Below are 22,635 nucleotides of genomic sequence, written 5' to 3'. Positions count from 1 at the left end.
GCGCAAAGGTATCTAAGAAGCGTCGAAGTCGTATCCAACTCCTCAAACTCCAATGACAACAAGTCTACCATGGGTAGCAACATGCGTCGAGTAGCAAACAAACTCCGGGGGTTCAAAAGAGATCCACCAACGCCTTCCATCGTAACATCATCGCCATCGTCTTCTCACCCGTATTTACTACCCGTATTTACTCGGCGTCACCCATCTCCTCATCTTCTTGCTCACCCTCTTCGGCCTGCGCAAGCAGATCCTGTTCCTCGCAGCTTCGCTCGACCTCGTCGGCAATGAACTGCTCGTACTCCTCAAGCGAGCGCTGGACGTGCAGCTTGAAGCGCACAATGTCATCGAGCATGCGCTCAATCTCCGTGTGCAGTTCTTCGCGCAGCGAATTGGCGCGGAGCTGGAGTTGTTCGTACCTATCCCACGTCAGTTTCCGGTCTCTTAGCAAGGTAGTAGCAGAAGTGTCGACTTACTCAATATTAACAGCCATCTCCCTCTGTACCATCAACTGCACACTCTCACCCAACCCGCTCCTCATGCGGCCCAACTCCTTCTCCATACGCTCAATCTGCGCATCACTCTGGCTCTTCTGCGTATTCGTAATCTCCCTCAGCTTCTCGAGCTCTTCTTCCGCCTGCGCAACACGGTGTCCCAGCGCTTCGACCTCGGCGACCTTGTCGTCCATGGCTTCTTTGATCTTGTCGAGCAGGTCGTGGTTGTTCATGTCTGCTTCGAGGGCGGCGTTGCGGCGCTCGGCGATTTCTTTGCGCAGGATGAGGATGTTGGATTTAATGGTGCCTTTGAGGTCGAGGTTGAGGAGGTGTGCGGGGGAGTAGCCGGTGCTGGAGTCCTGGAGGAGGCGGTCGGAGGGTTCTTGGGAGGAAGAGCCCATCTGTGAGCCAGAGAAGTTTGGGCCGTCGGTTATGGTGAGGACGAGTTCGTAGTCCTGGCCCTTTGCGTTGACGGCGGTGGAGGGGATGACGCCGATTTGGTAGCCTAGGTTGTTGTAGCGCTCGATTGTTTGCTCGAGTTCGTCGAGTTTCTTGGAGGCTTGTAGTTCCTTCTCTGCGACGCGCTTCTTGGATTCTTCGAGGCGGGCGGATGTGCCCTGGAGCGCGTTGTCGAGGCGGTCCTTCTCGGCGGCCATGCGGTCGATGTCGTTAATGGTCATTCCGCGGCCGTCGATGATGGCCTGGAGTTCTGCTTGCTCTTTCTCGGCTGCTTCGAGCTCGGCCTCGAGCTCTTCAATATTCTTCTCATAGAACTCGCAGCGATCGGTGTACTTGTTGACCTTAAGCTCCATGTTCGCGTTGTAGCTCTCAAACTTCACTTTGTCGTCTCCGAGAACCTTGTTCTGTTCCTCATACTTTGCAATCCTGGGCCCTGCTTTGCTCAGCTCATCGATCTGGTCTTGGAGCAGCTTGTGCTCTGCCTCGAGCATCTTGACCTGGTCGTGGTGTTGCGAGTTCGCCGCTTCAAACTTGGCCGCCATGTTCTGGATGTGAGGCTGCATGTGTCGATCTTGGGCCTCCTCGTCGTCCTCTTCATCGTCCGCTGCCAGCCATGTGCTATATGCGTCTGTGAGGAAGTCGAAGATGATGCGGTCGCCAGAAACATCAAAGCCAGCTTCGAAACAAGCCTCGTCGTAGCTTCCAGACTCGTATCTCTGGCACAGAACCACAAGCTGCATCATCCAGTGAAGCAGACCCAAGAACGTTGGCCAGTTGTTGCCACCGACAGCCGCGATCTGCGACTTCATAATGGACTTCTCAAAGGGGTAGCGTAGCTGCTTGAGCAGTACTGGGACCTCCTGGTCGATCGACTTCTGAAATCGGTAGCTTGGGTCGATCTTGTTGTACAGCCACTGGAACATGCTGTTGAAATCCTTCTGTGTGGGTGAGGTCATGGCCTTGTTTGACAGAACGTGTTTCGACTCCATCTCGAAGTTGTTGTGTGTGAGGAACTGAAGTAGTTCGCCGGACATTGTCTGCCGCGTGTTGGGATCCTTCAGTCTTCGAGGGTCTGCTGGGGGCGCCGCAGGCATGGGCGCTTGCTGGAAGAAAGACTGCTTGACACCTGATTGGCCGCCGGCGTGTGATGTGCGCGCCTTGAAGACGCTGCTTCGTCGCTGTGCGCTTTGCTCGAAGTCTGGCCCGGCAGGCGGTGCTGGTGTCTGGAAGAGCGACGCGCCAGGCGCAAAGCTCTTTCTCCCGCTGCTGGCTCCGCCAAAGGCGCCCATGGACTGGCGCTGCACTGACGGAAACCCTTCAGCGAGGTTTGTGCCGGACGACGAGCGCGCAAAGAGCGGCTGGCTCGGTCGTCCTGGTGCGAGCGACATGCGCCCTCCAGATTGGGAGCGCGCATGGTTGTTTGCGCCGAACTGCGAGCCCTGCTGCATCTGGTGTACGGAGCTCGAGCGCTTCATCGCTGACGAGGGCATGGGAATCGCGGAAGAGATGTTGTTGTTCATCGGTCCTAGTGTCTGCGCGCAGTTGTCAGTAAGAGTCGGCGGTGGGGGTTTCGGCCCAAGCACAACAAACCCACCTGGCGCGGTCGTTGGACCGAGAACATGCCCTGGTCGTGGGCCATAGTAAATCCAAGGTTGTCGCAATGATACTGCGATGGCGATACCAGCTGCTAAGTGTGCGGTCCAAACAGTACGCAAGTCGAATATGGACGGTAACGTTGTAGGGCTGGCGGCGGGTGTTGACTGTGTTTGTTGTTGTGACAGGGGTTCTCGCCTAGCGTTGTTGCTGGCCAGCGCATGCAACCCCTCATTGGTCCAAGCTGTCGCATGTCCTGCGCCTGCATGTCTGCCGCGTGCTGCAGCAGAAGCATGGGCGCGGGTCCGAGAAGACGGAGAACAGTTGACAGAACACAAGGAATGGTATTTGCAGAGTCTAGCGACAACGGTCCTCGCCATACGGTACAATATCAAAACGAACGCTCAAACCATACACGGCAGAAGTCAATAGTACGAACAAGTACCGCTGTCTAATCCCAAGTTAATACCCCAAACCGTGCTAGCCCTTCTGCTATCGTGCGTCGACCCGGGGTATCGTGTGCTATGCAACAAGCAAGAACAGAGAATGTACTATCCACAACCAATCTTATAAACTCCCAAGTCGTAGCCCAAATCGACAAACGTTATTAAGCTCCAATCCATTAGAACCGCATCGTGGTTATAGGCGATGCCACCTTACCTTTGTAAAGACTGCTGCTCGTAATGCTTTATCTGATGTTCTTAAACATGTCGTCCGCATCGAAGCTCAGTGTCTTTTCGTTCACCCCAAATGTGTTCAGTTGAGGCAGAGCGGGAGGGGGCGGGCCCTTCTTCTTAGGCGGCGGCGTCTGTGCGGTTGGGATTCTCGAGACAGGCGCAGGAGTACCCATCGCGCCGTTTGTCGCTGTTCTCGACAGCGGTGCCGCCTGAGCTTTTTCGCTTCCCTCTGGCACGCTACCGAAGTAGGAGCTCTTCCTCTTGTTGCCAAACCAACTACTGCTCTTCTTCCTCGTGAGGCTTGGAGCCTGGCTGCCTATGGTAGCTGGCGAACCTGGTCTCTCATCTTGTTGTAGACTGTCCTTCGACGGCAATGTGCGGAGACCAAGAAACTGGCGTACAGAAGACGGCCGTCGGTTTTGAGAGCCCGGACTTGTGGGCGACAGGCCACCGCTAGCTGCGTCACTCGTCCGGCCGCGTGTCACTGGAGGCTCTGGTGCTGCTGAGTCCTCAGAGGCCTTGCCGTTGGGCGAACCGACCCGGTGCTGTGGGAAGATGGGTGACTTTGGTGTGGGGTGCGACGAGAGTGGTCCTTTGCCTGGTGTAGGCGGACGAGGTGTGTCGGGCGGCGAGTCGAGCGGCGCAGGGATTGAGGTGCCCTCTGTGAGCGAGAAGTTGATGGGCGCAAGCGTCAATGGCTTGAATTTGGACGGCATTGCGGCGGTGATCGGTGGGGTCCCTCTCTCGTCAAACAACGCGGATGAATCGCGTCTGGATCGAAGCAATTGCGCGGAGAGAGCGGCAGGAAGAGGTCAGCGAGCGTCGCAAGGTCGCAGGCGGGCGTGAGCTCAGGGAGGGCCGGGGCGAAAGGAGCTTGACCAGGGTTGAAGGGACAGTGCAGGGAACGGGTGGTTTGCACGACACGAGGCAGCGAGGCTTCGGTCAACGGCAGCCCAGGGTATACAAGCGATGTGATTGCGTCGCCTTGGAAAAATAATCCGCAATTGGCATAAAACGCTGCGGTGGAAGTAACAGAGCGCAATGGCGAGCGTGTGAGGCGTGAACAACGTTGCGAAGGGCTGCATGCACGAGGGCAACTCCCATTGCCGTATGCGGAAGCTGTGAGCCGTTTCGAGTCAGGGACAGGGACAGTTTGGGCATGCGCCTTGCCTCCGTCAAACTCCACAAACACGGCGCAGGGTCTTCGTCAAATTAATCTAGATTTTGTGGATATCTCATGCGTATAAATAGGATACAATGCTGAGTCTGTCAAACACATGCCATGTTACACAGTGCCTCGTCCTCTCACATGGACCATTGCGAGTGGTGTTATCGTGTCTTGCGTTGGTGTGTTTCGTCCAGCTCTGCAATCTCGTCCAGCAGCTGACACGTCTCCGTTGGGTTCGCAATCCACGCCGTCGTGCATGCCAGTCTCGCCTTGAAGTCATTCGCACCCGCACTCAAGAATTGGTCTCCAACGTGCAGCGTCTTGCCTCCTTCAATTGATCCAAAGATCCTTTGGCAGGCCAATACACCCCAGCTCTTGTCTCCAATATCCACAAATACGTCGTTGCCGCCTGGTGATTGAGTCAGTGGATGATCCGTAATTGTTCTGGGAGTACGAACCGTTGAAGGCGCAAAATGGCAGTCGCTGTCCGACCTCAGAGATGTCCTAGGCATGTCAGCAGATCTTGTACTGTGGAAGTGGGCCCAGGACATACCAGCACTTTCTGCACGATCAACACCGTCTCCTCCAGAGTCTCTCGACAGAATCGGTCGCCGTTCTTTGGTATGATGCCCACTGCTCTTTCTTTCCTGACAATCTCGGCGTTCATCCGCATGTTCTTCACCGTGTCTCTCAGTGATGCCTCCGCAATATCCAGGAGCTCTGCGACGTCGGCGTCGGACCACAACAGCATCTCTTTGAGTACCCACTCCTCCCGTGGAACAAATCTCAACAGGTCAGGGCTGTTCTCATCGAACTTGAAGCAAAAGCTGCTTTCGCCACCCATAATCATGAAGCCTTGCTTCGACTCCAATGGTAAGTCAGACTCCTGGATCGCGTGGAGTAGTCCGAAAAGACGTCCGTAGTATCGGTTGGCTTCTGTGTAGCCTGCTGCTGTAACAATACCAATCTTAGACCCTCTTCGCATGAGCTGCAAAATCTTGGGGATGATTGGGTTCTCCGGTAGCAGGTTCATTCCGTCGTCATACAAGGTGACATCTCCGTCAAAGGTGACGAGTTCAATAGGGCCACTGCGAACAAGGCTCATGACCTGGGCTGTGTTCAGGACCAGGCGTACGTCGTTGAATGAGGGTGGCACAAAGCGCCTGTAGCTAATCGAGCGACGTTGATCCTGCCATATGAACGCATCGTGGAGTGCCAAAGGCGTGAAGAAGTTGGCGACCGTTGGTACCAAGAGCTTGAGCTTCGATCGATCTGGCTTCCCCAGCTTCTGGTGTTCAACTGCGGAGCTGGTCAATGCCGTTCTTCAGAGACGCGATGTAGAAAAGACCAGGGGCCCTCGAAAGTCATAAGACCTACTGTGATCATTGATTATGTCTTCCACATCACGCATGATCTCAGCGTACCGACGCTGGGCGACGCTAGCTTGCTGGTGGACACTTTGGGCATTCTCCTCGAAGACGGCTGTTGGCTGCGAGTGCAGAACAAAGGGAACTGCGAGAAGACCCTCCGAAAGATCAGTATTCAAAGGCATAACTGACGGGTGCGAAGCAGTAGTACCTTGATCCATTCGATCTGTGAGACTAGATTAGTCTGGTTGTTCTGAACGACTTTGCAAGTGCCCGTACCAATTGATCTCGCCTGTGAGTCTTGAGAGGCTGTTAGAACGTGTTGTCATGATGTTTGAAGGTGAATGGCGAACCTTGAGGGCATCTGCATGTCAGCCATGTTAGCGTACCGATATTGAGGCTCAGCTTGAAGTTGTGAGTGAGGTAGCATGATAGCTATGAAGTTCGACATACATTCAACGCGGTATCTGGTAGTCATGGTAGATTAGCAGTAAGTGAGAGAGTCCTCAGAAAGGGAGAAGAGCGTTGAGCTGTCAATGTGTCCGATATTGTGACTACAAGCCTATCGGAGTACGCCGCTAGCGGGAAGGACGTATGCACGTGAAACCTGGCACGGTGGGGAAGGAACGATACACTGGGAAGCTCAGATGACCTTTTTCAGCAAAACCACCCACGAGAGTCGATCGACAAACACAATTGCGGCTTATCACATAACCCGAAGCGTGCAAGAGTGGCAATGGCAGTGAAGCGTAGGTGAAGTGTAGGCGAAGCTTTATCGATAACAAACAGCGATGAGTGGCGGGCGCTACCGAAGTGAGCTTCGACCTTTGTGCAAGGGTCCACCTCTTTCAATGTACCGATCAACAACGTCGCGTTTGATCAAACGGGTCGCTGGACGATTCGCACCATGTCTGGGCTTGAGTCACTGAAAGACGTGGCATTGCGCCCATGGCCAGCGAACAAAACAGACGAATTGAGCAGAGATGCGCTACTACAACAGATCGAGCAGCTCACATCAGAGCGGGGTCATTTACGCGACATAACAGAGCAGTCGCTGCAAGCTAACATTGACGCTGGAAAAGATGTCTTCAATGACGCGAAAGAGGGCTCAGAAGATGACGATGAGGAGAAGGAAGCCCCGTCCATGAAAGAGAGGAAGGATGAGATTCTCAAGATGCAGAGGGAGATGGCAAGCCACCTGGAGTACGCTTGAACCACAGCTCGTACCACGAAATACAGTTACTGACAGTATGAAGCTGGGCTAGGTTCGCTGCCACCAATGCGCTCGACCTCATCTCCCTTGTACTCTCCGCCGACCCCAACAAGCGCGCTCCCACGTCTTTCAGTCATACGTTCCGTGAAGCTGGTCTGAACCAAGGGCTTCCCTTTGGATCTATGGGTGTTGCTAGAGAGAACCATGAGCACCATGAGTTAAAGTCCGAAGAGAGACAGAGAAAAGAGGAACAGCAGAAAAGGCGGGACCTCGTGTCCAAGGCTGCTAGGATGGAAGCGCTCGATACTGCGACAGACGAAATACTCAAGGCGGCGAGGAACCTGGAGAAGGAAGTTCGCAGGGAAACGAAGTACTGGCAAGAGATCGTGTCTATCTCGGACAAGGGCTGGCCCATTCAGCGCTTGCGTCAGAATGTGCGCCATGTGCCCTTTGGTGTGAAATATGGGCTCCCTGAGGGTACGTGCTCAGTAAGGTATAATGCGAAGCGGTTTCTAACAAATCTACAGCCAGTGATCACTTCAAAGCTCGTGGCTTCGCTCCCTTGCGCATGGACAGAGACGGCAGTATCATCCTCGATCCGTACCTCGCATTGAAACCAAAGACCTTGCGTGTGAAAATCAGCGAAGGCGGGAAGATTATCGGATCATCGCAGCTTCCCGTGGAGAGTGTAGTAGAGGGACTTGCAGTGGAGAAGTCGATACGGCTTGCGAGAGACTCGCTACTTGAAGAAGAACTATATCACGAGATGAGCTTGGAAACACGGCAGCTGCTACCATACGGCGTTCGATTACGAGATTCCGTCATATCTGCGGATGTGCCAGGAACGGAGACGTCAGTCACAGCTCGACAACTTCTGATCGACTGTATACCTCGGGACGACAAGATCCCGGATGGGCAGGGACACACATACGACTGGCTTGCACACAGCATTGCCGAAGCCTTGCGTCTCTTGTTGACCCACGAGCATAGCATGCGATTATACCGGAGGACTCAGCTTCCATCTCCGCTGACAGCACGGAAACAAGAGAAGAAGTCACCGCCGCTTTTGCGTACTTTGCTCGCCATGCTACACCATTTACAACGTGTGGACTCGTTGTTCATTTACCTCAACACCGTCTCGAGCACATTGAGGAGCGCAGGGTTCGAGACACCACTCGAGACAAGTCGCGAGGAATCCTGGACGAAACTCCGCGACACTCTCGGAAAGTCTACCAAAAAGGACCTCTCGGCAACGGACCAGCTCTTAGACATCTTCACCAAGCCGTTTACGGGCAAAGCTACCTTGACTCTGCCATCAAGTCAAGGCTCGCAAATCGAGCAGCTGACCATTGCGATACGCACCGTCATTGGCGCGCCTACCTTTGGTACTGAGTACAAGCTCGCGCTCCCATCGTCTCTCGCAACGGATCTTGGTCTTTCTACAGAGAACAAGTTTCAGTCCACAACAGACGTCACATCGTATCTTGACTGGATCTTATCACTGCATGTGGCCCATCGCGTGCTCAAGAACGAATATGCGAACCGGGCAGCTGCTAAGGGCAATGAGGCTAGGGTGACGATTGCGAGCAAAGGTAGCAAGAATGGGGTATCGGTCAAGCGAGATATCTCGGTCGAGCTAAGAGGAGGTCTGTTGGCATTGCATTTGTCGCAGGAATCATCGCAAGAGACACACTCTTGGTCCGGGAAAGGGGAGGATGTGTCGCTCAAAGAACAGGTTAAGAGTTGGGTTGGGTGAGTGATACAAACAATGACCACCATGGGTTTTACATCCTTCCAAGTTCCCACGTTCCCATGTTGGCCTTGGACGTTTCCTACTTCCTTGCTCATGCCATGGGTGTGCCATGAGTGATGTGTTGTTCCGTAAGCAACCTTGGAAGGTCAGTATACAGCCAAGAGGCATTTGGATTGAGTGACGACACATCAGCTGATATTTTAACTGCTGCCTTGAGAGACATTCCCCGGATTTCTTGTTTGGATGAACCCAAGCAATTCCAAAGCTCCGCCTATGCGGGGAGGGCGGGCGAGGTAACGGTCGAATGCCATACCCTACTTCTACTCACGGTACGAATCTCTGTTTGGACCCTGTCGCTCGCTACATGCTCATCTCGGACCGGATGCGGCCAGCAACCGTGCCAACTGCTCGGTCTTTACACCGCCGTTGACTTCAAGGCTAGCCTGCACGTGTTGCAACTGGTAATGAAGTGCAGTGCAGCGTGCAGCCGCGCGTTCCAAGATGTGTGGGATTGAAGCCAAGCCTTGAAGTCACACTGTAGTTGTCGCATCACTAGGACGCCACGTCCTTGGGAAATGTTGGCAATGCAATTCTGCATAAATCCATCTCGATCCGCCCACCCTGGTGTTGAGGCTGAAAAACGTCTCGCTGAAGATCCGGCCGGCACCATGGGTGGAGTGACCCCACTTGGCCGACCAGGGCTGAGGGAGCTGTTTTTTTCTTGAGAGAGCCCACAGATCCCACGTCATTGCCGCAGCTTGCAGCCATTGAGCAGCATCGCAGACGAATGCGCGCAGACCTTATCATCGGGCCGCCGAAGGTATATAGTAATTGACCGGACACCTCTGTACAATCAATCTGCTTTGTTTTTCTTAGCTACACACTACTATCAATCATACCACTTGCTTGCTGCAGCCACATTGAAGCTACCCCTCCTGGAAGCTCTGAACCTCAACACATCCACGAGGACCCGCTTCGGCCTCTCTCACTTTTCCTAGACACCGCACCTTGACCTCATACCTGACCCACAGTGAAACACAGCGACCACATCATTCCTTTCTCCTCACTTCCACGACTTCACCCACGACTCTCACGAACTTCCACGACTACACACAACACACACAAACATGGCGCCTACAAACGTACCAGCTCCCCTCGAGGGCAAGAAGAGGAGAATCGGTGTCATGACCAGCGGAGGAGACGCGCCTGGCATGAACGGAGCGGTGCGAGCTGTCGTCCGTATGGCCATCCACAACAACTGCGAGGCATTCGCTATCTACGAGGGCTACGACGGGCTTGTGAAGGGCGGCGACATGATCAAGGAGATGCACTGGGAGGATGTCCGAGGCTTCCTTTCTGAGGGAGGTACTCTCATCGGCACAGCGCGTTGCATGGAGTTCATGCAGCGAGACGGTCGCCGAACAGCCGCAAAGAACATGATCACCAAGGGCATTGATGCTCTCATCATCTGCGGTGGTGACGGTTCCCTCACTGGTGCGGACAGGTTCCGTGACGAGTGGCCCAGCCTGATCGAGGAGCTCATCGAGAGGAAGGAACTCAGCAAGGAGCAGGTTGACCCGTTCAGACATCTCAACATCGTTGGTCTCGTCGGCTCCATCGACAACGATCTCTCCATGACCGATGCCACAATTGGCTGCTACACATCCCTTGCCCGTATCTGCGAGGCTATCGACTCAGTCGACACCACAGCCGTCAGTCACCAGCGTGCGTTCGTCATCGAGGTCATGGGGAGGCACTGCGGTTGGCTCGCTCTTAGTGCTGGTGTAGCAACTGGAGCAGACTTTGTTTTCACACCCGAGAATCCACCGCACCCAGGTTGGGAGAAGGAGATGCTCAAGCAGATCAAGAAGCAGAGGGACATGGGCAAGCGCAAGACTATCGTTGTCGTTGCTGAAGGTGCTATTGATCGCAATCTGAAGAAGATCACTTGCGCACAGGTCAAGGACGTCCTCGCGAATGAGGGCAAGCTCGACACAAGAATCACCACACTCGGCCACGTCCAGCGTGGAGGCACCCCATCTGCCTACGACCGCATGCTTGCGACTCTGCAGGGTGCTGAGGCTGTCAAGGCAGTCTTGGAGGCTACACCTGAGACTCCCAGCCCTGTCATTTGTGTCCAAGAGAACAAGATCGTTCGCCGATCCCTCCTGGAGGCTGTTGCGCAGACTAAGGAGGTTGCTGTCGCTATCGAGAACAAGGACTTCGAGCGCGCCATGCAGCTTCGCGACACCGAGTTCGCGGAGCAGTACAAGTCCTACCACATCACCACAGCAGCGAACTTGCCTGAGCTTCGCCTGCCAGAGGAGAAGCGCATGCGTGTTGGTATCATCCACGTTGGAGCGCCAGCTGGTGGCATGAACGCTGCCACACGCGCGGCGGTAGCATACTGTATTGCTCGTGGCCACACACCGGTTGCGCTTCACAACGGTTTCCCTGGTATCATCCGCCACCACTCGGATGAGCCTGTAGGCGCTGTCCGTGACATCAAGTGGGTTGATGCCGAGACATGGGCCTCGAAGGGCGGATCTGAGATTGGTACCAACCGTGGTCTGCCCAGCGAGGACCTCGAGACCTGCGCCTTTGTGTTCAAGAAGTACAACATCCAGTCGCTTTTCGTTGTCGGTGGCTTTGAGGCTTTCACCGCCGTGTCAGAGCTGCGTAAGGCTCGCGAGCACTACAAGGCGTTCAAGATTCCCATCGTAAGTACACTCTGTCCTGCATGTTGAGTGTACCAACCTAACAAACCCAGGTCATTGTGCCCGCTACCATCTCCAACAACGTCCCCGGAACCGAGTACTCAATCGGCTCAGACACATGTCTGAACGCCCTCATCCAGTACGCCGACGCCTGCCGTCAATCCGCTTCCGCCTCTCGCCGCCGTGTCTTCGTTATCGAGACCCAAGGTGGTGAGTCCGGCTACATTGCTACAGTCGCCGGTCTCTCCATTGGTGCGCTTGCTGTGTACACACCCGAGGACGGCATCAGCCTGAAGATGCTGGATCGTGATATCGACCATTTGGCCGAAGTTTTCAAGAAAGACAAGGGTATCTCTCGCTCTGGAAAGGTCATCCTTGTCAACGAGAAGGCAAGCAAGACATACTCAGTCCAGACGATCGCGCAGATGATCGCAGAGGCTGGCAAGGGCAAGTTCGAGTCTAGACACGGTGTGCCCGGTCACTTCCAGCAAGGCACCACACCCTCGCCCATGGACCGCGTTCGCGCTGTCAGGTTTGCGACCAAGGCCATGCAGCACCTCGAGGAGTTCATCGGCCAAAGTATGGACGAGATTGACGACGACCCTATGAGCGTCAGTGTGGTTGGTATCAAGGGCAGCAAGCTGCTGTTCAGCCCCATGGAGCAGGTCGAGAAGAAGGAGACAGAGTGGCACAGGAGACGCCCCAAGCACGAGTTCTGGATGGTCCTCAAGGAGACAGTCGACACATTGTCCGGCCGTCCTCAGGCCCCGAAGAACCCTTCGCCTATTGATACCCTGGCGGGCAGGCCGAGCAGCAGCGGCTCAGCGTTGTAGCTGTATGATCCGAGAAGAGTGTAGATGGTGTGCCTTTATGATTAGCATGTACTGAAATGAATTAACCATTTGTAGCTTCATGGTCTATGCTTGTGCGTTCATTGTTCTGTTCACCACTTCTATCATCTTTCTTTTCTGTCTACAGGTCCGTCCGGTACCCCTTCAAACTCGCATCATCCCAACTCAAAAACCGCCCACTCAACTCCCTCTCCCCCCTAACCGCCAAATTCGCAATAACACCACCCGGCTGCTCCGGCCGTACCAACTTGCCCTCCTTATGCAGCCCATGAAACTTCTCCTGGTCCGTCGCACTCATCGTCTTGTTATGCTCCTCCCTGATCGCGCGCTGCATCTCCGTATCCACGACTCCCGGCCTAATACTGACCGTCGTAACAGCGGGCTCCTCGACGCTTAGTGTGAGCGCGAGGTGGTTCAGAACGGCTTTGCCTGATCCGTAGGCGCCCCAGCCTTGGTATGCGCCAGTCGCTGCACCACTGCTCGTGATCACGATTCTTCCCTTTGTCTTCCTGAGCGAGGGGAGCGCGGCTTGTACCATGCCGACCGCGCTGAACACATTTACGTCATACGCTTTTCTCCACTCCTCGGGTGTCGAGTCGGCGACCTTCTTGACGGGGTCGAGCGCGCCATGGTTGATGATTAGGGAGTCGAGGCGGCCGAAGCGCTCGTTTGCAACCGAGACGAGGTCCTTTGCTAGTCGGGGCTCAGCGGCGTCGCCGGTCACGATTTCGACGCGGTCTTTGCCGTATTTGTTTTGCAGCTCGTTGAGGGCGGAGGCGGTGCGCGAGGTGAGGACGAGTTTGTGCTGCGCGGGCTGGGAGAGGAGGTAGTGGGCTATTGTGAGGCCGATGCCTATACGAGTATCAGCAGAAGTACTGGGGGTATATGTAAGGGACATCCCAGGCTGTAGGGACATGTGTAGAAGCGAAGTGCAGCTTGCTTGACTAAGTAGGAAGGAGGGGCAGCAATGCAAGGAGAGATGATCTAGGATAACAATTGAATTGAGTGAGTCTCTACTTACCTCGCGAGGCTCCAGTAAGGATAATGACCATCTCTTTCGGTTCGCTCATCTTGACTTGTAGTGTGTTGTTGCAGAGTGACAGCGTTCTGCAGAATTTAGGTGGCGTGAAGCTTGAGCTCCCCACTATGCCGCGACTCGCAACTCAGACTCACGTCATAGCTCCGGCACCTGGTCTCAATCACCCGAGAGCTCCAAACATCTCTCCAGACGTCAAACCTCTCTCCTCGGCACCAATGGCTTCAACCCTGTTTTTGCCCGCGCCGGGCATCGCGCGGACATGCGCTCGAACAACCACTCGCTTCGCTGCGCCGCGGTCGCTACTTCCACTTGCTCAACGCCGCAACATTTCAGCGTACGGCTACGAGCAGGCCAAAGCCCTCACATTTTCTGAATATGGTGAGCCGCCATCCGTCCTCTCTCTGCACGGGCACTCGATCTCGCCGCCCCATGGTGATAAGATGACCCTCCGCTTCCTTGCCTCGCCCATCAACCCGGCCGACATCAACCAGATCCAAGGCGTGTACCCATCGAAACCGACCTTTACTACAGACCTCGGCACACCCAACCCCATCGCAGTAGCTGGTAATGAGGGAGTTGCTGAGATCATCGCGCTCGGCGACAAAGTGAAGAGTGCAGGATACAAGAAGGGCGACTGGGTCTTCATGAAGGGTCCTGGCTTCGGTACATGGAGGACACACGCATCGGCGACCACAAATCAGGTCGTCAAGCTTGACGACACAATGAGAGAGGGCATAACCGCTATTCAGGCTGGCACTGTTAGCATCAACCCCTGCACCGCATACCGCATGATCACCGATTTCACTACTCTGCAACCGGGCGAGTGGTTTATCCAGAATGGAGCGAACTCAGGCGTTGGCCGTGCGGCAATCCAGCTAGGCAAGAAATGGGGACTCAAGAGCATCAATGTGATCCGTTCGCGTGACGACAAAGCTGCGGAAGACAAGCTGAAGAACGATCTCAAGGCGCTCGGCGCAGACATCGTCATCACAGACGCCGAACTGCAAGCCCAAGGCATCCGCGACCAAGCCAAAGAGTGGACAAACGGCGGTCGCGGGAAGATCAGACTAGCGCTGAACTGTGTAAACGGCAAAGCCGCAACCGCAATGGCGAAACTACTCTCTTCATCTGCACACTTCGTCACATACGGCGCTATGTCGAAGCAGCCGCTGACCATTCCTGCATCAATGCTTATCTTCAAGGACATCCATTTCCACGGCTTCTGGGTCAGTCGATGGGCGGAGAAGAACCCCGAGGATAAGATCAAGACTGTGAGTGATGTGCTGGACATGACAAGGAAGGGCGAGTTCAAGGACACACCGTTTGATCAGATCAAGTGGGATTATGAGACGAAGGGCGATGAGTTGATTGCGAAGGTCAAGGATACTCTTGAGGGGTATCGGGAAGGAAAGGGTGTCTTTGTGTTTGGCAAGACATAAACACGCTGTCCAGAGCTTGTGTAGATATGTTGTAAGGATTTATCGCGTTGTACAGCTGCATCGACTTCGTCAAAACTTGCCAGTATTGGGCCTGCATCCTGCCGCAGCTCGAAGCGGGGAAAAGACCAGCCACAACTATCGAGCTCAACTCTATCCTTGCACATCAATTGCCGGTTACATGAACATGACGTGAAGACTCACCTAACCGTACCATCGGTACTCCGATGTGCAGGATCAAGGTCAATTGAGGTCTTAGCAACGATGAATTACAAAAACACAATGGCTATAAGTCCAAGCCCTGCGGCCTTGAGACTGCGAGTAACCGGTATCACAACAGACGCAAGATGTTGTCGAAAGTTCTTCTCGCCGCGAGCGCATTGCTCCCAGCACTTTCAAGCGCACAGGTGATCTCCGATCCTGGTTCTGCGGGCGGCCCTCTCGAAGTCGTTCATTTGTACTATGATCAGTGGCCGACTGGTACGCCACACCATCTCCGATATACAGTACTAAGACTAAAGTCTGGTCGCATGAGCACAGGCCTCACCCCAACACCGTGATTGCATCAGCAACAACCCAACTTCCCACCCCATCTACACACCCAATATGAGAGCTTTTGGTGCTAAGATTTCTGCCGATCGATTGCCTGGTGGTGAATTATCAGAGCGTCAACGCGATTATGCTATTACTGCTCTAGAGAATGGTGCGCAGACCAATGAAGTTGCTAAGACTCTCTGCTGCTCGCGTCGGACAATCCAGAGAACCGTCTCACGTTACAACGAGCTCAACACCAACGCCAGCAGACCTCGCAGTGGTCGCCCAGCTAGTCTAACGCGTCGCCAGCGTCGTCTCCTCCTTCGCATTGCCAGAAGATCTCCCAAAATCCAATACCGTACACTACTAGAGGAGGCTGGCCTGTGGCCTGACAGCAACCTACACCCTCTAGTCTCTAAGAAGACAGTCTATCGCACGCTCTTCTCACTAGACCTACGCAACTTCAGATCAAAGCGGAGGCCTAAGATCAACCGGGCCACAGCTCTACTCAGGCTCAGGTTTGCACGTGAGCACTCACATCTCAACTGGAAGCGGGTAGTAGTGAAGTTCAGTGATGAGTGCAGCGTTGCAAGAGGTTCTGGTGCCAACCAGGAGTGGAGTTTTCAGTACCCAGATGAGAAATATGATCACAATAAGGTGACAGAGAAGGAGTCTTCTCGTGCTAGGCAGCAGATGGTGTGGGCAAGCATATGGGTGACTAGGGGGGGTAGGGTTAGGCGTAGTCCTCTGGTCATCATGGAACGGGATACTACCTCACAACGCAGAGGCTATACTGCCGACTCATACATCTCAACTCTCAGTGATGGACTCCAACCTCACTATAACCCTATGGATATATTCATGCACGATAACGCACCTATCCACAAGGCCAAAAAGACAAGGATTTGGTTAGAGACTCATGGGGTATGGACTATGGATTTCCCACCATACTCACCTGACCTCAATCCAATCGAGCACATGTGGTAGGCTCTCAAACGGAAGCTCCATGAGCTTCACCCTGAATTTGATACACTCGGGGATACCCAGGAGGAGTGGGATTGCTTTTGTGAAGGGTTAAGAGAGGCGTGGTGGGCCATACCTGATACTCTGATCAAGAAGCTTATCTACTCAATGCCACGACGACTCAGTGCCTGTATGCGTGCACAGGGGTATCAGACTAAATATTGAGATCATGCGCAATCCAGCGCTTTAATCAGATTCAAATTTCACCGTGTGGTTGTTGAGATAATAGTGTGTGAACATTCACTCAAAAGTAGTTGTGGTGGTCCAAGTGCATCGGGCGACAAGACTTTTGTCCTCCGACTGTACACACCTACTAACAACATACCCAGGCATCACCGTATCCCGCTCTGGCCGCAAGTTTTCCAACTACCCAGCCGGCCTCGACAGCAACAACACCAACACCGGCAACACCACCCGCTACGCTGTCGCAGAGCTGAACTTCAACAACACCGAGACACCCTACCCAAATGCCCAAATCAACAACCCACCCGGCGGCGCAATCAACTACACCACATCCCCTCCCACCAGCGCAAACTACCAGAACTACCTTATCGGCGTGCAATCTGTAGTCCTCGACCCTCTCGACCGCCTCTGGATCCTAGACACAGGCCGCGTGCAAACCGCCGACGGAACGCTCCTCAGTGCCTCGCCCGGCGGAACGAAACTAATTTGCGTGGACATCACCACTGATAGCGTGATCCAAACCATCGTCTTCCCTTCCACCGTCGCATTCCCAGACTCCTACGTCAACGACGTGCGTTTCGATCTCCGCGCGTCACTCACCAGCTCAGGAAAGGGCGTCGCGTACATCACCGACTCGTCCTCCGAGGGCCGCAATGGGATCATCATCGTCGACCTTGGTACCGGGGAGAGCTGGAGACATCTGAACAACATCCCTGAAGTGAGTGCTGAGCGCGGGTTCGTCCCGTTCGTGTGGGGGCAGCCGTTGTATTACATCCCGGGTCCTAACATGCCGTTGACTACCGTGCCGCTTGGTAGTGATGGTATCGCTCTGTCCGCTGATGGTGAGGACTTGTACTTTGGATCCGTTGGTGGGCGGAGATTGTACAGTGTGCCTACGAAGAGGCTGCGCGATCGCAGTCAGAGCTCTGAGTTGTTGGCACAGGGTGCGGTGCAGAATCATGGGCAGCGCGGCGTTAGTGATGGCTTCGAGACGGACAGCAATGGGTTCATTTATGCGGGCAATATGGAGCAGAACCAGTTGAGCTTCTTCAACCCTGCCAATGGGACGATTTCGACGTTCGTGCGAGATCCAAGGATTAGTTGGATTGATACCAGTAAGTGCCACCAACTCTACAGTGGCGTGAGGATGGTAGGCTAACGAGGAACAGTGTCTGTTGCAAGTGATGGCTATCTATACTTCACCGACAACCAGCTGGCGTTCAGCAAGAGCTTCTTCCCTGGCACGGACAGGCGCGTGCGTCCTTTCGCGCTGTTCAGGGTCAAGCTGCCCAATCACGGTACGAGGGTCGACCTGCAATAGAAATAATTCTTGAATACTGTAGGACTATAAAGGGAATAACGATGGAGTGCATCGTCTACAATAGCTACGACTGATATATAGCAACGGAGTAACGTAATATCAGTACTTGTGCAATCAGCAAACAAATACCCTGGCATGATACAAAAGCCCAGCATGAGTAGTCAGCCTCGCAAAAAAACGAATGCCACACTCTGCCGAGAACTGCCCCATACGCCCAACAAGAGGGGGAAGAGCAAAGGAGCAAAAAGCTGTTCTTTCGCCTAGCGACCGCTCTGCAAAAAGGTATTGATTCGACCCAGACTTGAACTGGAGACCTTCAGTGGACCAACTGGAATGTTAGACTGACGTGATAACCAACTACACCATCGAACCGTTTGCTTTGATTTATGAGGATTTATATTGCTAAAATGTATATATAATAGATATGTAGAATGTACGCACGGATCGCGAGCGAAAAGCTGGACTTCGACCCCTCTCTATTCACTCCTGTCCATCTTGAGCCCCACATCAGCCATCAGAACGATAAGATGTGGAGTGCGGTGCACTTCACAAATCAAGCAAACGGTTCGATGCTGCGCTTTGTTGTCACGTCAGTCTAACATTCCAGTTGGTTCACTGAAGGTCTCCAGTTCAAGCGCGCCCTGCGGGCGGCCGCTGGCTCCGTCTGCGAACTTCACGTCTTGTTCCGTTGTGATATTCTAACCCGACTTTGAATTATGGTTCCTACCGAAAATATGGTATACATAATGGGATGGTTGAAGAGGGGTAAGCGAGTGAGGTGTAACACATTCGGTGTTTGACCTCTATCTATCAATGTACCCAATTCCATCCGCATGGGACACGCCAAGTGGTCAGCAAGACACTCCCTCCACACGAAAATTGCACAGATGGCTTATGAGATAGTCTCAGTGTTGAGTACTATAGGAATACTCTTGCCCGTCTATTGAACTCCAAAATCACTCGAGCTATCGAGCAGGGCCATGGCATCCATATCAGCAACTGGGGATTATGATAGGCACTTTTGATTGTGATATACGTTCCGTTGGACCCGAACCAGCAATTTCTCTGCCGAGAGAGTCTACTCAGACATGATATAACGTAGCATCCTGTTCTCCCTCTTGTCGCCTCGTTCCTCGACGAGCCCTCGATCTGAGCACAACCATGTCTCGGGGATTGGGGATTGGGAAACTATGCTAATGCTTGGTATCATCGAATCATGTGAGAGACGGTAAGCAATGGGATCCATGCAGGATTGCGGCATCTTTGATAGGTAACCACTACTGTTCACTGGGCAAGAGCTCACGTCAGACTTGCCAGGTTGCACAAGTACAGCCTCAATCTACGCTTGTCCTGTCTACTTAACAACATATAAGAATACCCTTCCGTCCCGTTGATGGACTGTCAAGCCTTGACCTGCATCTCGACTCCCTAGCATACATAGAGACCTCACATCGTCGCCTACAATCTTAACCCGCACAAGTTATACCCTACGACCAACCACCACCAACAACAGCAACCATGAGTTCCCAATGGGACGCCGCGAACCCAACCGCCGCCAACGGCGTAACCGATAAAATGATCCACGACGCCGAAACCCGCGCCCGCACCGCAAAAGCCAAACCCCTCACGGTCGCAGACGTAGAAGCAGAAATGCGCAGCGGCGTCGCGAACCCCAAGGGCTACGCACTCTACTCTGCAGCCACCGCAGACCAACTGCGGAACTATCTCGACAAGCTGAACGACGGACGGAAGAAAGATCCAAAGCGATTCGGCATCAGTGCTGAAGTTGGTGGCTTTGCAGCCCTGGCGCAGGGCATAAGTTCTACGGTGCCAAATTTCACGGGGCCTATTTTGAGTGCATTCAAGGCGTATTATTTGGTTGCGCTGCAGAAGAGGGTATGTATCAAGGAGGCTTGAAGGTTAGGGCTATGATGAAAGAGGCTGACCTGGGTACAGATTGCTGAGACGGCGAAACCGAAGAAGTGAGTGGAGCTGGACAACGAGCGTTTGCGAAGTACAGTAGGAAATGTTTGGATAGGAGGGTTTGTATGGAATCTGCTCTCGATGATATCAGCAGCCACAAAGGTAATCGATAAAAACGCGATGGTTATCCAATGTCTTCGAACTGCATAGAGGTGTGAGAAATGTATTGCCACGATGTGGGAACCAATGCTGCGAGATCTCCCCAATTCAACACCAGAACTCCAAACTGTGGTATATATCCTGCCGTATCGAGACCAGCACATTTTAAGCCTCATGCGATGCCATACAAAGCAAAGCAGGTATTTACCAACACTCCCACTTCTGTCCGCCCATAGCCACCAGACGGTTGAACAGCTCATCTCTGAGCGGCATAGCCGTAAGTTTGATGATGTTGCCCCTGCGGTCAACGATCTCCAACCCATCGGCGACCTCGCGATTCATCGCCCAGCCAACGACCAACTTCGCCTTCCATCCGTAACCACCGACCTTCTTGAGCTCCTTGATGTCGCCGACGGGAATCGTCCAAGACGGGTGCAGATCCTCACGGTCCTTTGTACCGATCTTCTCGATAGTCGAGTCGGTTGAGAAAGCTATACTTGGGATCGTAGCAACGGTAGTGATGTACACGTGGCCCTTCTTCCCCTTATCGCGAGCCTTAAACTCAATAGGTCCATCGATGTTCTTCTCGCCCTTGGGCTGAACAGCACCAAGGCGGTTCTTCGCATGTTGTGAGCCAGCAGCTGCTTTAACCTTGTCGGCGCCGATTGTGGTCTCGACACCGCCCTTGACGGTGCCGCGGAAGAAGTTGAGAATTTTACTTCCTTTCTTGCCGTGCTTGCTGTCTTTGGCATTGTCGATGTCCTCGCCGCCGGTCTGATGTTTGACGGTCGGGTCGTGGGCCATGGCTTCGTCGAGCTCCTGTTGAGTCGCATTGAGCGGCCAGTCTGCACCTGCGGCGCGCAGGTCCTTGTCGCTGACATCCACTGGCTTTTCTGGTGGGGGCTCGTCGATGCGAGGTGGGGGCGGCAGAGGCGCTTTGTTGGCTTCGCCAATGCGGAGGAGAGTGACAGTGAGCTGAGCGTTAGTAGGGACGCCCTTGAGTAACGTGTTGCGAAGCTCAAGTAGCTTCTGCCAGTTGGGAAATTTGCGGTTCAGCAGTTCGAGCCCACGAGAAATGACTGGATCGCCAAAGAAACCGAATCCAATGCCGAAGGTCACCCCCTTCATGAACATGTAGGAAGTGACGAATAGCGAAATCAAGACGAGAGGAGACACGACCGCTGTCAAGCGCAACCGGTACTTCTTCTTGGGGAATGGAGCTGTTGGCTCGAGAGCATTGCCAAATCGCTCCCAGGTGTCGGTGACATCTGCCAGACCGTGCATGATGGGGCGCATCTTGGTCCACATAGCAGTCTCCATGGGCACCTTGGTCTTGTCATGCTTTGCCGATGCCTTGCCACCAGATGCTGCCTGCTGTGCGTCTGCGGCACCAATTGCGATCGAAGATGGATCTGGGACGCTGTCTCCTTGAGGCTGATCACCGTCCTCAGATTCACCTTGAGGGTGCTTGCCCGTAGCACTAGCCAGTGCAACATGAGCAATGCCGTTGACAAAGTTGTTTGCTTCCTGTTCCACTGCCTCACCTTTGTGGTTCTCTGCTGCCCCTGTTGCACTGTCCTTGCTACCCAAAACGCCAGCCTTTGGCTTCTGAACACCTCCCTTAGAGCTGACGAGCGCAATCGGTGCCGGTGGGAAGAGGATCTCGCGAGACGGTGGGTAGAAGACAAGAGTGACGAGTGTGATCGATATCAGCGGCATGATTAGGTCGAGAAGCCAGGCTACGAAGTATGCAGAGGCGAAGTAGGAGGTACGATTGAACTCGCGCCATGAGCGCAGGCGGACGATATGCTTGCCAAAAGCCACCATACCGATGCCCTGTCTTCGCGTAAGCAGGCAACTGAGTGTTTGAATGTTTCGTACCTACTATTGTCATGTACAAACGTTCAAGGTTTGCACGGAGCTTGTCTGGGGAGAACTCCTCTTCGTCTGCAATATTCATGTCTAAGCCTCCAGGAGGTGCGGTTGGAATCTCCTTCACATGGTACATTTGCTGTACTATGGTCAGCCTGGGCTGCTCGCCCAAGTATATAAATGTTTCTCACCTTGTTGAAACGGCGAACAAGCAACCACACTTCCTCGTTCGAGAGACCTCCAACAAGTGGGCTGTTCACATGCTCCTTGGGTTCGTTCCATCCTAGATCCAGCACTTCTTGACCATGAGCTACTTGGGCTCCACCTGTGCCATGGTCTGGGTTATTGCCGTTTGCTGCTTCGAGCGCAAGGCTATGGCTCTCGGTAGGCGCATCTACAATTGTTGTGGCTTTCCCCTCGTGAACGGTAGGATCTGTCTCCGGGTGAGGGAGCAGGTCCTTGAGGACCAGTCCTTCAACCATGATGTGTAAGGTTGCAAATAGGACTGTGGTGTAAAGTTAGGGATAGGAGAGATTGAGCATGTAAGCCTTGCTCGTTGTTTTGCTGATATACAAGAACGAGGGACACGCGCCAGGGTGCGCTTGCTGGTATGGGTTGCGTCATAGGCTGCTGCACGAGCGGCCCGGATCACAGATCATTGGAAGCCACAGCATCACTGGAGATCATCAGCTGCTGCTTTTGGTACAAACCTTCACGGTGACCGTTGCTTGACACCTGTAAAACGTGCGCTAAACGTTGCTAAAGACAGCAGATGCAACAGCAAGATCCAGATCTCTTGGTGGTGAGCGACGCAGAACCTTAGAGTCTGGTGGAAGTGAGATTCAGCATGTATCTA

The 22,635-nt window shown here is 53.8% G+C and overlaps 9 protein-coding genes and 1 non-coding gene across 10 annotated transcripts; 4 read left to right on the top strand and 6 right to left on the bottom strand.

The window, feature by feature from the left end:
* Position 1: 1 nt before the first annotated feature.
* On the bottom strand, positions 2-2,691 carry BU25DRAFT_359412 (uncharacterized protein). Its single transcript, XM_033703638.1, has 3 exons — positions 2,545-2,691; positions 474-2,482; positions 2-416 (listed from the first exon to the last, which is right to left on the bottom strand). The coding sequence occupies exons 1-3, from the start codon at positions 2,587-2,589 to the stop codon at positions 188-190; spliced, it is 2,283 nt and encodes a 760-aa protein (XP_033566607.1). The 5' UTR covers positions 2,590-2,691; the 3' UTR covers positions 2-187.
* Positions 2,692-2,914: 223 nt separating this feature from the next.
* BU25DRAFT_406948 (uncharacterized protein) lies at positions 2,915-4,259 on the bottom strand. The gene has a single exon (XM_033705406.1). It carries the CDS (start codon positions 3,934-3,936, stop codon positions 3,232-3,234), a length of 705 nt encoding a protein of 234 aa, XP_033566606.1. The 5' UTR covers positions 3,937-4,259; the 3' UTR covers positions 2,915-3,231.
* Positions 4,260-4,426: 167 nt separating this feature from the next.
* Positions 4,427-6,278, bottom strand: BU25DRAFT_406946 (IMP-specific 5'-nucleotidase-like protein 1). The gene is made up of 8 exons (XM_033705405.1): positions 6,209-6,278; positions 6,109-6,119; positions 6,035-6,055; positions 5,967-5,981; positions 5,766-5,913; positions 4,942-5,687; positions 4,847-4,892; positions 4,427-4,797 (listed from the first exon to the last, which is right to left on the bottom strand). Exons 1-8 carry the CDS (start codon positions 6,231-6,233, stop codon positions 4,550-4,552), a joined length of 1,260 nt encoding a protein of 419 aa, XP_033566605.1. The 5' UTR covers positions 6,234-6,278; the 3' UTR covers positions 4,427-4,549.
* Positions 6,279-6,455: 177 nt separating this feature from the next.
* BU25DRAFT_487915 (uncharacterized protein) lies at positions 6,456-8,948 on the top strand. Its single transcript, XM_033711308.1, has 3 exons — positions 6,456-6,958; positions 7,012-7,445; positions 7,496-8,948. The coding sequence occupies exons 1-3, from the start codon at positions 6,663-6,665 to the stop codon at positions 8,722-8,724; spliced, it is 1,959 nt and encodes a 652-aa protein (XP_033566604.1). The 5' UTR covers positions 6,456-6,662; the 3' UTR covers positions 8,725-8,948.
* Positions 8,949-9,620: 672 nt separating this feature from the next.
* Positions 9,621-12,332, top strand: BU25DRAFT_151021 (6-phosphofructokinase). The gene is made up of 2 exons (XM_033700632.1): positions 9,621-11,441; positions 11,492-12,332. Exons 1-2 carry the CDS (start codon positions 9,849-9,851, stop codon positions 12,269-12,271), a joined length of 2,373 nt encoding a protein of 790 aa, XP_033566603.1. The 5' UTR covers positions 9,621-9,848; the 3' UTR covers positions 12,272-12,332.
* Positions 12,333-12,410: 78 nt separating this feature from the next.
* Positions 12,411-13,397, bottom strand: BU25DRAFT_384396 (short chain dehydrogenase-like protein; the record flags this gene model as incomplete). Its single annotated transcript, XM_033704324.1, has 2 exons — positions 13,311-13,397; positions 12,411-13,141 (listed from the first exon to the last, which is right to left on the bottom strand). Exons 1-2 carry the CDS (start codon positions 13,357-13,359, stop codon positions 12,411-12,413), a joined length of 780 nt encoding a protein of 259 aa, XP_033566602.1. The 5' UTR covers positions 13,360-13,397.
* An 88-nt stretch (positions 13,398-13,485) lies between these two features.
* Positions 13,486-14,928, top strand: BU25DRAFT_406943 (trans-2-enoyl-CoA reductase-like protein). The gene has a single exon (XM_033705404.1). It carries the CDS (start codon positions 13,544-13,546, stop codon positions 14,765-14,767), a length of 1,224 nt encoding a protein of 407 aa, XP_033566601.1. The 5' UTR covers positions 13,486-13,543; the 3' UTR covers positions 14,768-14,928.
* A 1,724-nt stretch (positions 14,929-16,652) lies between these two features.
* BU25DRAFT_331458 (uncharacterized protein) lies at positions 16,653-17,825 on the top strand (the record flags this gene model as incomplete). The annotated part of the gene is made up of 2 exons (XM_033702402.1): positions 16,653-17,619; positions 17,674-17,825. Coding segments are annotated over 2 exons (1,119 nt in total), but the record flags the coding sequence as incomplete, so codon positions are not given.
* Positions 17,826-18,111: 286 nt separating this feature from the next.
* On the bottom strand, positions 18,112-18,197 carry BU25DRAFT_t21. Its single transcript has one exon. It is a non-coding gene; the product is annotated as a tRNA-Val (tRNA).
* Positions 18,198-20,111: 1,914 nt separating this feature from the next.
* BU25DRAFT_487909 (uncharacterized protein) lies at positions 20,112-22,310 on the bottom strand (the record flags this gene model as incomplete). The annotated part of the gene is made up of 3 exons (XM_033711307.1): positions 21,971-22,310; positions 21,793-21,918; positions 20,112-21,743 (listed from the first exon to the last, which is right to left on the bottom strand). The coding sequence occupies exons 1-3, from the start codon at positions 22,259-22,261 to the stop codon at positions 20,112-20,114; spliced, it is 2,049 nt and encodes a 682-aa protein (XP_033566599.1). The 5' UTR covers positions 22,262-22,310.
* Positions 22,311-22,635: the final 325 nt, after the last annotated feature.

Source organism: Macroventuria anomochaeta, assembly GCF_010093625.1.
Source record: "Macroventuria anomochaeta strain CBS 525.71 unplaced genomic scaffold BU25scaffold_3, whole genome shotgun sequence".
Taxonomy (NCBI): domain Eukaryota; kingdom Fungi; phylum Ascomycota; class Dothideomycetes; order Pleosporales; family Didymellaceae; genus Macroventuria; species Macroventuria anomochaeta.
The sequence above is the reverse complement of the archived record's forward strand: the minus strand, read 5'-3'. Positions and strand labels throughout refer to the sequence as shown.

Coding starts and splice junctions, on each gene's coding strand:
- BU25DRAFT_406946 (XM_033705405.1), bottom strand. CDS start 6,233: ATGACTACCAGATACCGCGTTGAAT. Junction 5,688..5,765: donor AGACATAATCAATGATCACA/GTAGGTCTTATG, acceptor CCAGCTCCGCAG/TTGAACACCAGAAGCTGGGG. Junction 4,893..4,941: donor TGATCGTGCAGAAAGTGCTG/GTATGTCCTGGG, acceptor TGACATGCCTAG/GACATCTCTGAGGTCGGACA.
- BU25DRAFT_406943 (XM_033705404.1), top strand. CDS start 13,544: ATGGCTTCAACCCTGTTTTTGCCCGCGCCGGGCATCGCGCGGACATGC.
- BU25DRAFT_406948 (XM_033705406.1), bottom strand. CDS start 3,936: ATGCCGTCCAAATTCAAGCCATTGACGCTTGCGCCCATCAACTTCTCG.
- BU25DRAFT_151021 (XM_033700632.1), top strand. CDS start 9,849: ATGGCGCCTACAAACGTACCAGCTCCCCTCGAGGGCAAGAAGAGGAGA. Junction 11,442..11,491: donor AGGCGTTCAAGATTCCCATC/GTAAGTACACTC, acceptor TAACAAACCCAG/GTCATTGTGCCCGCTACCAT.
- BU25DRAFT_487915 (XM_033711308.1), top strand. CDS start 6,663: ATGTCTGGGCTTGAGTCACTGAAAGACGTGGCATTGCGCCCATGGCCA. Junction 6,959..7,011: donor GAGATGGCAAGCCACCTGGA/GTACGCTTGAAC, acceptor GACAGTATGAAG/CTGGGCTAGGTTCGCTGCCA. Junction 7,446..7,495: donor GAAATATGGGCTCCCTGAGG/GTACGTGCTCAG, acceptor ACAAATCTACAG/CCAGTGATCACTTCAAAGCT.
- BU25DRAFT_359412 (XM_033703638.1), bottom strand. CDS start 2,589: ATGGCCCACGACCAGGGCATGTTCTCGGTCCAACGACCGCGCCAG. Junction 2,483..2,544: donor CGGTCCAACGACCGCGCCAG/GTGGGTTTGTTG, acceptor AACTGCGCGCAG/ACACTAGGACCGATGAACAA. Junction 417..473: donor GAGATGGCTGTTAATATTGA/GTAAGTCGACAC, acceptor GACGTGGGATAG/GTACGAACAACTCCAGCTCC.